Source organism: Phalacrocorax carbo, chromosome 1 (assembly GCF_963921805.1).
Source record: "Phalacrocorax carbo chromosome 1, bPhaCar2.1, whole genome shotgun sequence".
Lineage (NCBI taxonomy): Eukaryota > Metazoa > Chordata > Aves > Suliformes > Phalacrocoracidae > Phalacrocorax > Phalacrocorax carbo.
In genome coordinates, this window is record NC_087513.1 from 43174874 (window position 1) to 43186341 (window position 11468).

Sequence of the window (11468 nt, forward strand, 5' to 3'; positions counted from 1 at the left end):
TTTAATAAGTTGTCATATTGGCTACGACTTAGTGTTCTGCCTACAGGGTTTCCCTGTTTGACCCTGTCAGTGTTTTACTGGCTATTACTTTTTGAAGGCACTGAGTAGGAAGTATATGATGATGATGACAAATTTTCATCTATGCTGCCTTTAGTCAAATAGTCCTTGCTCTTCTCTTTCATTTACCTTTTTCTTGATGTCTGTAGCTGGAATTCACTGGCTGTTCTCGGTGAATATCCTCTGTGCCCACTGTGACGTAGAGGGGGATGAGTGGGATCATGCTACATTCATCCTGCCAAATATTAAATAAAAAACCAGTGTTAGCTACAAAAAAATGAGACAAAAAGAAAAATTAATTAAAAAAAAAACCCAAAAACCAAAACCACCCCCCACACAGCTGAGGAAGACAGATAATCTGTTATGAAGAGTGACAGCAAATTGCAAATGAATTTTGATTTTTTTTTTCTTTTTCTCAACAGGTTCACAGTCAGGATGTAACCTTCTCTAAAATGGAAACCTGTGAAGAAAGATACAGATAGCAGTTGGAGTTAAAAGTAGCGGATGAATATTTCTTTTCTTAAACATCAGCTTTTTAAAACGCTATGGTGATTTGGAAAGTCCCAAGAGTGAACTGCAAACTTTTCATCACCTCGATCGATGGGTTTCTTAGTCATTTCTCCAAGTCATTGATGTTCAGAGATGATGTGTGATGGAAAATACACCATGCCTGTGTGTTTGTAGCCCCTGTTTTTTGGATTAGTTTGCTGTATTGCTGAACCGATTTCGTTTTGAAGGGCAAGGAGTGAATGTGATGGATTTATCTTCAGAGATGAACAAACATGGAAGGAATCCAGTAAGTCATAAACTAGAAGATCAAAAGAAGGTAAGATTATTTTTAATTATACTTAAATATAGTTCAACCACTTGCAAACTCTTTGATTTTTAATAAACTGGAAATAAATGTGCTTTTGAGAATGAAGTAGTCTGCCATGCTGACTCACTGTTGCAGTACAGTGAACTGCTGTTATGGGACTCAATTTCTTCATTGTCTAGTAATTTTCTTTCTAGTATTGCTTGATTGCCTGGTAGTTTTGTGCCAAAAGCTCCCTGAATTTGTCTAGCAAATTGGCAAAACCTTTCTTCACTACCAACGCTGAGTTTATAGCAGAGACCTGCTGATCTAATGTAAGTACCTGAAATTGGCCTAACACTGTTTGAGAACTTTGTCCTTTACAGTGGATGTGTGGGTAGACCCTTCCTACCGTGTCTTACCAGTAGTTCTATATAATTTGGTTTTCTGACAAGTTGTTGTCATTCGAGTTTTACCCTTCAGTACCCAAGGCAGTTAAAGCCTGTAAATTTATGCTTCTACAATATGGAAAATCCTTTCAGAAATCCCACTTCTGCAACAGACTGTCCCGAAAGGCTCACCTTCCCAGTTCAACCTCTTTATTTACTCATACTATGATCTGGAAATTTTTCTAATGCTTGTTTCATAAACCTGAATTTGATGCTTTTCAATATCTTTAGGTCCTTCTTCTATTTTCCCATGCTTTATTCGTTTTTGTTTTTTTTTTTTTGTTGATATTACATCTGTAGATTTTTCCTGAAAAAAAGTTTGGTGGGCTTTTGGTTTTTTTTTAATCTCCAGTTTATTAAAAGTTCAAAAGTCTGTAATGCTTTTTGTGCCTGGGCTGTAACATAACGTCTGCACTGAATGGCAGCCAGCAAGGAGGGTGCAAGAGTGCATTCTGCTGTAGCACTATGTGGCTGTGTTGCCACATATAGGCCTTAAAATGAGATTTACTGGCTTCTTTGAATTACTGTGTAGGTTCGGTGGGTTGCTAATGGCCAAATAATGTATTAGAGTACAGGTTATGTATGTTATTATTACACAGGCTTATTATAAAAGTGCTCCTGGGTTGGTTTTTTTTTTTCAAATTTTGTTATGAAAGCTGCTGGCTAATGTTTTAAATAATTTTGACCTTGTTTGAGAATAATACAGATTGAGGGAATTTACAGGTGACATAAATGAAACAGTTTTAAGATCTAGAAAATCGAATACTTGGTTTTAGTGCCTCTGAGATTTGTATATGTTAATCTAAGTCATTCGGTCACAGCCAATAGCCCTTTAAAGTGCAGAGAACTGCAGGAAATATACCATGATAACACATGTGATGAAATTCTTGTGAAAAGTTATTCAGCCTTTGAGGAGGTTTTTTGCAATGGAAAAGACACAGAGGTACATGATAGGAGATAACTGGTTTAGAGCACAGGGCTTTCTCTGACACATAGTTCCCACCCTTCTGTGGCACAAAAGAAAAGCTGGGAAATGTTAGCCTTAATCTCACCATCCAGTGAACTGTTTTTCTGAACCGTTATCTGATCTGGAATCGAGTATGCTCCAGTCCCCTCTTCCCCAACCCCCCTCTTATTTCAAAAGGAATTTTTTCCCTTCATGTCTAATACCTGCAGATTCACTCCTAGAGTCTGACTCTTCAAATTGCTTAGGAGGAGAAAGTTTGTTTCAAAGAGTATCTATTGTACCTCAGGGTCAAATGTTTTCTTTGAGCCAGTCTGTGGATGTCTTATCCAGCTGTAGAACTGTGCAACGACCACCGAAGGCTCTGCAGCTGCTAAAAGGCTCTGCACCTGTGGCGTGGTTGATACTGAAGAGTAAATGTGATGATAATAAACAGAAGTCTGGTTAGTTTTCATTACATTCAGGGATCCTTACTAGTAATTTCATATCATTGGTAAACTAGTATCAAGTTCATTATAGAAGGCTAAAATTTTAATAAAGTAAGTCTTTAAAAGTGATGGGGAAACACAAGAAGTAGTAGTAATTTGTCTGTCTCTTTATACTGCATTGGCTGTAAAACAAATTTTGAAATATGTTAGAAATGAGTGAAATAAAAATGGACTACTTTAGGAAATATGGACTGACATACTGGCCAACATGGATGCCTTAGTTGTGCTCTACCTGGATCAGAACAGGCAGAAGTCAAGCTGAATCTCTTGGATAGCTCATGTTCTATAAATAAATGAAAAATACAGTGTTCTGGGAAGACTAAACTGTTGTGTTGCTACAGAATGGGTTGTCACGGGACTGTTTGCTGCATGGGGAACTTAGGAAAAAAAATCACATTAGGAAAAAAATCCACATTAATTAAGGACATAAAACTTCTCAGGTAGTTTTAAAAATGCAGACTATGCTTTGGCACTTAGTTTTTCTGATAATTTCATAGCTATATTACATACATGCTATATAGTTACTTTCCTATTATCTGGATTTGGGTCTGGACAACCATGTTTATATAATTTTCATGTTGTTAGCATGTGAACTATCATGTCTGTAGGACACTCAGATATGCTCCTCATCTCAAAATCCATCAAATGCTATCACCTGCATTTTAAATAGATACATACTCCTTTTATGGCTGCAGGACTATGAAGTTCCTTAGCCTTTCTGTAGCTGTAAGGTGCAATGACAGTTTTATTGATTTCTGGCAAAAATCTATTAAGTTTGTGGGACTGGAAGGTGTTTCTGGGCTGACATTTGGGTGTTTGACACTCCTGAGTACAAAATGAGGCTCAAGCATAAAGTGAGAGCTTTTGGTAGCTGTGTGGAAGCAGCGGTTCCATTTTGGTGGCTGAAGTGTTGGGGAAAGGAGGGAGGCAAGCTGACAGAAGGCAGTGCAGAGAGGAAAAAGACTTTCAGAAACATCATTGTAATAAATTAATCGGACCTCCTGCAGAAAACAGGCATAGGACTTCCCTCTACAAATTCTTCTAGCTGGGTATGAAGCCTCAGGAAATTGGTAATGAGCTGGAATGGGTAGATCTGGGATGTCCATCAGCTTTATCTGCTTGAGGATTGTGTGTCCATGGTATCTCTGTTCAGAACACATCCTTCCTTCCTTCCTCTGAGCTGGATGTGCCAGACATACTGCTCTGTGGATGTGGAGATTTCAGGTTAAATGCTGTGTTTCTGGATCTATTTGCCATTCCTACAGTGTGCTGTAATTTCTTATTTAAAAAGAATGATAATATTAAAGGCTTTAGGACATAAATGCCAGTAAGTAGCAAATGCATGTATTGTTTTTTTGCAGTATGGTGTTCAGGTTCATGATTTTAGCACATGGTAAATGGTAGAGAGAGCTATGAACTAGCAGTTTGAATAACAGGTTTCTATAGGCTGCTTTGTCTATCTGTATTTCATCATTCAGCAGAGATTATCTGCTTTCAAAATCAACATAAAAAATTTGTCATCAGCTGCCACATGCATGGTTTATGCTAGTCAAATCCATAAAATAAATACCCAAAACTTCCTGACTACTACAGCCATTTATTTTAATGTTTTCCCTTACAAGGAAGTCCCATTGCGGCCATTTCTTTGACGGACTATCCAGGTTACTTTGTATCTTGGAAGAACACCTGCTTGCTGCAGGCAGGCAAAGCCAAACCTTTGAATGATGCTGCAGCTGTAGCCTCATTAAAGTCTGGAGACTGGGGACGAGAGCCTGAGAGTGTGCTTCACCGTGGGTGTACAGATGTGTGTGAGGTAACACGCAGGCGAATAACACAAGTTCCAATGCTTCAAGTATCATTTATGTACTTGACCTTGTAAACCTATAAAATTGTTTCAGAACTATAGTAACGTACAAAATGCTTCTCAATAACAATAGTACTCTAGCCCTTAAAGGTTTGGCATATCTGCTTTGTCTGCTAACTAATTTAGTGCTTTTAGTTCCATGATGTTTCAGACAATCCCACTCAGTCCCTTTCCTAACTTGCACCAAAAGATGTGCACCTAGACTTGAAATCCATCATGCAGAATATGGTGGTAATGATATTCTTGCAAAATTGCTCGTTTCCAAAAAGAGAACCTTTGCACCTCTACGGACACCACTGACACATGGCTTGAAGTTCTGTACACCCAGAATGCTTGTTCGCTATCCTCACAGGGATAATTTTAAATCACATTTTCTTTTAAAGTCTCTTGGTCCTTCTGTTTACAGGCTGATCCAAACCAAATGACAATGAAGGAAAGTTTTTCGTACTTCACCATCACTGCCCCAAATATGTGCTTTAAAGTTAAACATGAGAAAGTGCAAAGTTCTCAGTTGCTTTCAGAACAAATTGCATTATTTCCTTCAGTCTTTCTTTTTGTAGGCAGATGAAACACTGAACTCAGAGGTATTTTTAATACACACCGATACTCTACAACTGGGCAAGAATTAAATAAAATTAATAAGCAAGAATATGAAACAAGAGTTGTCTACTGTTGTATGTTTTGCTGGTCTCCCAGGTAGCCATTTGGAGACTAACTAAATGTCCAATAATCAGCCAGTTTTTGCCTGATAGGGTAAAATAGTAGTTTACTGTCAAAAGCATCATGAAGTCTTGACATGCAATCCTTTAAAAATCAAATCAAGAGAGAAGATTTAGAAGGGACAGATGAAATGGGTGTAATGAGCATGTACATCACACTTTTCCTCCATCCCTGCTTGCTTCATACTGCTGTGTCTGTGCTCCCTATTTTCACATCTCTGTTCTCATTTTTATGATTAACGCTGTAGTCACCTAATGACAGTTTTTAAAAATAATAGTATTAAATATTGGGTAGGCCATGGTTGTTGCTGTTTTTATTTAATAGTTCATCTTCTTTTGGGGACCTAGGATCTGGATGATGTTCTTGTCATCTCAACAAAAAAGTTGATTTCTCCCATCCTGTTTTTCCTTCTCACTCTGAGGCAGCTCTAACTGAGCTTTCTCTCCCTCCCCCTCTCCCCACTCCAGTCCCTCCTACACATATATACATGTGTGTGTATATATATATATGTATGTTCTGTGTGGTTTTGTCCATCTGCCCATGTGTGCCTCTGTCAGGGGATGCTTTGCAAACAACTGGAGGTTTGAAGATCTGGTGAAGAGTTAGACTCTTAAGCTCAATGTTCACTATTATCCCTTATCTCACAACAGCTGGCAGGTTGGGTTTTTGGTTTTGTGGTTTTGTTTTGGTTTTTATTTTTTTCAGGTCGCATATTCAGTGTTTTAACCAAAATCAGCAAGGTGAGGGGATAGTGAGGTATCTTCAGAGCTAAGGGGAGACTTGTGCTCTATTTTTGCTTTGCTGTTGTTTTTTCTTTGGTACTTTTGATTTAGACAAAGTTGGGAAGAACCCACCCAGCTGATAAGAACAAATGGGCTGTGGGAAAAAACCTACAGTTGTTTTCTAAATCCTTTGCTATATCAGCCTGTCATATATTACCTTCATCTTTCCCTTAAGCTGTCTCCCTCCATACTCCATGAGTTTTCTGTTTCAAAATTTATGCTAGAAAGACTTGAATTATTTCCCTCTCTGTCAAACCTCCCTGGGGCCCCACCACCTGACTCCTCTCGCTCGCTGAAATTGTTCTGTGCACTCTGCTATTGCAGTTGTTCCAATTAAAAAAAACCCCTATCTTTACAGGCTCAATAAATGGTGTTAAATATCATTTCATGAAATATGAAACCCATATTTCATACTTCTTAAGCTAAATTAATATCCTCTGCTGCATGTTTACAGGGTTTTTTCTACCTATTAGAGAACCACGATGTAAATAAGATAATACAATCTTTTTAATGCTTTTTCTTTTTTGTTGCCTTCCCAAAGCCACTATCTGCAACCAAGTCTTGATTACAGAGTAGTATTTTGACCCAGGGCTGCACCAAAACAGCTGAGAAATTGAATACAGCTTAATGAATTATTTTCTTACAAAGATACTGGCTGGCTGTATCTTATATTTCAGTAGTATGTCTTGGTTTCTTAGCTGGTTGCTTTTCTTCCCCCTCAATGTTATCTTTAAGCTGTTGCTGTTAATGCATGCCTGATAACTGAATAAAACTCATTTAAGAATACCAGGTAAAAGTTGTACAGGATATCATCACTGCCTGGTTGAATGGAGCTCAGCTGCTTTGCAGTTGTTTGTGCTGGCAGATTTTTGCGTAATTAGATAGCTGAAATGAATACTTTTTTGTACATACACATACAACATGATTTTGGATATGGACTTACACAGTAGAGTGAGAGAAAGCAGGCAGCTTTTCATTTGGGTTGGTTACTCCTCCCCACACTTCCCCCCCCCCCCCCCCCCCCCCCCCAAATAAGTAGTACTATTACTTACTGGCCTTGGTGTTCACTTAATACTAAAGGCACAATTTCCCATTTCTACAAATTACATTGCTATTAGTACATATGCAAAGGTAGATTTAAGCATCTTGTCTCAAATGGTCTTATCTATTTTGGAATAAGATACAATGGCTAAGAAGCAGAAAAGAGTGAAATTCACGGAGTTAATATCTCATTATACAGTTTGCTCTAGGATATCTTGATGGTTACAAGCTATCTGTAAGGTTTTAATCTGTCAGGTATAAAAGGAAAAAAGGCTAGAGGCTTTCTGCCATAAATCCTGCTTTTTGATTGCTATTGCTCCTACCTTTTTCAAAGAAAGCTCTTGTTAGCCTCAGGACAAAGAACAATTTAAGTGATAATAAATAGCTAAACTAGTAAATAAAATCACATGCCTTTCTTCTTTGTTGTTTCTCTGCAGTGGCACTGCAAAATAAGGAAATCACTGTAACTGTTATTCTCCTGCTCTTACTGTTATTATTCTGTAACACTTTTAACATATAATATTTGTTTATTTGCTTTTGTCTTGAAAACGTTGTCTAGGAGAATCTGCTGTACTTTGAGGATAAAATGCAGATTAGGAAAGGGTTGGGCTCCTGAAACAGTATGCAATCGTGGCCTGTCTTTTTGCTTCTAAGAAGGAGCACAAGCTTGAGAAGCAGTTGCACAGAGCACTGTACAGTGGAGAATCTGAACGGAGGCTTATAGGTGATCTTGCACTGTGACATAGTTTTGGGATTTTTATCACCCAACATCATGATCAGTACCTTTGAAAAGGCCTTCTGAGGTTTTTGCAGTTTGAAATCTGATCTTTGAAATAGGGATGGTCCCAAAATGAGTGCATTAGTGCTCAGCTATCCTGCTTGCTGACTTTTCTTAAGTATTTCTTTAAATCCTACGGATGATCCTGTATCAAAACCTGCGTTCAGGGTAAATACCTGTGTCCCTTCCCTTGAATTTTGAACTTCCCACAGGATTTTTCTTCTACTCTGAACAGGCTGTGTACAACAAAGACTAAAAAATGTATAGCCGGGATTCCTCTCAAATATTGGGAAGGGTAAGTAAAAATAATCTGAACCTCCTGCTTACTTCATTTCCGGACTAAAGTTGATTGAAAGACTAAAATGTAACTAAAGCCCTTTTGATATAGATATAACTAAAGGTACTTTTTCTGCTTTTATGATAATTCTGCTTTTATGTTAGGTGGAAGGCACTGCTGTGCTTATGAAGTAGTTGGGAAGACTTCTTGTCATTGTTTTTACCACATTTGTGTTGGGCTAGTTTCTCTAAATCATTCTGTATTGTTACCTTGAGATTTTAACAGGGTCCTAAACTCAGGTCAGGAACTCTGCATTTTCCTGGTACTCTCTGCATTCTTGCAGTACAATTAAACCATTACAAGGGCTGTTGAATCCATGTGTCTTAGATGGAAGTCCTACCTATTTGCTTCTCTAATTCCCCTGGAACGCTTAAGAGTTGAAATTTGAAGAAGCAGCATCTGCTGCTGCAGCTGTATCAAAAGAAATAAACCAGTGAGGGACAGTACTGTAGTGTGCCTTTGTGGGAGGCATATAAAGACCTTTTTAAGACTACATTTTCTATTTGCTAAAGGAAGAAGTCTCTTGTGAGACTGTACGTGCCTGCTTATAAAGCAGAGTTAATAACCTTTTAAACTCATTCTAGGTAGGTCTACCCATAAGCAACATATGAGAGGGCAACCCTGTCTGTTATTGTGGCTTTTAGCTTCCAAAGAGAAACATCTGGTGGAATCATTGACTGATTACCAACAACATTAACAGCCCCAAATTAAACCAGATCTTGTTTTCCTAGAACAGTATGTAAATAGGTACTCTGAATAGGGAGATTGAGAAAGGGCTGACAAAACTTGGTACAAATGTAGAAATGATGCACAGAAAAGTTTAAAGTCTTGCTTCTACAAATGAATTTTCTAGGATTTTTGCATTCTTACTAAAGGAAATGCACATCGAAAGAAAAAAATACCAAACCCAAACCCTATAGAGTTAGGGTCAAGGTATATTGTTGAGGTCACATTAGTTTGTCACATTAGTTTCATAATGCAGGCAGCCCTTAAATGTAGGTGTCTTGAGTCTCAGTGTTATACCAGAACAGGAGACTGCTTTGTTACACCTTATACTGAAGTGTCAGGGTGCATACGTTCTGTGTTTCAACAAAGAATACTGCTGGGAGATGCTTCATTTTTATTTTTTTAATGCCTAGGTATTGTCTTTCCTCTGGTGCTGAGGAACAAAAGAATGTAAAGGCAGGGAAGAACTCTGGAAATGGTTGTAATTTTCTTTTTAGTGCAAACTTCCTTTCTTTCATAGTTACCAGTAAGCACATGCATATCCATTCTGATTTGAATATAAGTATGGGTATATATACAAACTAACATAGTTACACTGTGTTTTTCTGCAGGTAAATGACCAAACTTCTTTGCTAGAAGAGAAGAAAAAGTTGGTAGAGCTGAGTTTAATACCAATATATTTCCTCTGACTTCACAGCTGTGGTGTCTTTTTATTGGTTGTTTTGGGGTGTTTTTGATTGTTTTTGTTATTAAACTTCAGGATACTCCACTGGTAGTAAAGTGAACCTTAGAATAGTATAATTCATTTGGGGGGTTTTGTATGTTGTGAGTTTTTTTTGGTTGATTGGGTTTGTTTGTTTGTTTTTTTGTTTTTTTTTTTTTTTTTTGTAGTGTGTTTAGATGTGATAAAATGGTATCTCAGTAGGCACTGCTGCATGCAAAACCATAAATTTTTAAATATTCAATTCCTTGATGTCTTCTAGAATTGTCAGTATCAGCACAGCTATCTCCCTTAATGACACTTTGCCTGAGTACCAAATGTAGGTTTTGACAGGGAAAGGGACAACCCCTGGCATCCAGGGCTTTACCTGAAGGTATGTGGCAAAGCAGCTGCTGTTCCAGTTTAACATTTATTATTACTGAAGAAAAATAAACCTATGGTTGTAATGCAAGTCAGCAGGCTGTCTTTATTAGTTGGGCTCTTGATTTTTTTTTTCTTTTTTTCGGTCTGCTCCTCCTTTCTTTTTGTTCATGTTGCTGCTGTTGTTTTTTCCTTTCTCTGTCAGGGGTACTCTCCTTACCTGTCACGTTCCCTCTATCCTTGCTGCATGTTTGAGCCCTCTGTTTGTTTTCATTTTCCTTCTGCCTTGCTCAAGTCAGCCTGCTTAGCAATCTGTGTATGTGCACACACACATATGCAGATCATTGTGTGTGCGAGTATACATACATACATACATATGTATTGATGCATACTAGTACGTACTTTGGGTGGGTGCTTGCATATAAATATGTGATACAGAAAATGATGTGTAGGACAATCTCTAGTGTAATCATATGTTAAAATATTTTGCTTTCTCCATGTTCCATTTGTTTCTTGATTTTTCTGGAAAAATAATATCCCTGTCTTGGAGTCTTTGTCACCCTGCGCGCCTGTGTGGACATAAGTGCAGGGCTTAGAATGGGAGTCACCTGTCTGTAACGGGAGCTTTTGAGACTTTTAAAACAATAGTAGTAGCAGTAATGGTAGGATTTTAAAGTTTTGTTTGTTTAAATTAGGAATTTTTAAAAAATCTGTATTTCTTAAATATTGTTGGTGAGAAACCTCTGCGTTCACTTGTTTCTACTTGTAGAGCCTGTCAGTGTTCTCCAGCTCAGTCAGAAATGTGGCAGTTTCTCTTAGTTTCTTGACAGATAAGGCAGCCTTAAAATACTATCAGTCACCATGTTTTCTGGCTGACATGGAGCAGGGGGACCAAATGTCCCTCTTTATCTGAATCCCTAAACTGATGCCAGTAATAAGTTGCATGGTAAGTCCATGACAGAGGGTGTAGTTATTCATAAGTATGGTGGAGGCATTGTACTAATAAAAAAGGACTAGGGGGAAGCTGCCAATAATTTTTTTTTTTTAAATTGCTTGATGTAAACACTGTGTCCATAATTTGTCATTTGGAAAGGATAATTTCCAGCAGGTGTTCTTTTTGGCTCAATTGCAGAGGTCAGATGACTTTGGATTTATTGTTGGCATCGTAAATGAGAAGCAAAGTAGACTACAATACACAAATGCACAGTGATTCAACATTATAACCTCTAGAATACTAGCAAGTATCCATAAAGCAGTAATTGATGTGGCCCCCAATGGTGGGCATCATTTAAAACCAGCATTTACCTATGGTTATTACAAAATATGCTCTGATATCTTGAAGATATCTCCTACTTGATGTGTAGTGATTGAAGTACATACTGACGTCC

At 37.8% G+C, this 11468-nt stretch overlaps 1 protein-coding gene across 1 annotated transcript in view; it reads left to right on the plus strand.

The window, feature by feature from the left end:
- The first annotated feature begins 480 nt into the window (after positions 1–480).
- The window catches only part of NAV3 (neuron navigator 3), a 411830-nt gene continuing 400842 nt past the window's right edge, over positions 481–11468 (plus strand). The window contains exon 1 of the mRNA XM_064450028.1: positions 481–883. Within this exon, the coding sequence (XP_064306098.1) occupies positions 812–883 (72 nt within the window). The 5' untranslated portion in view covers positions 481–811. The remainder of the gene's footprint in view (positions 884–11468) is intronic.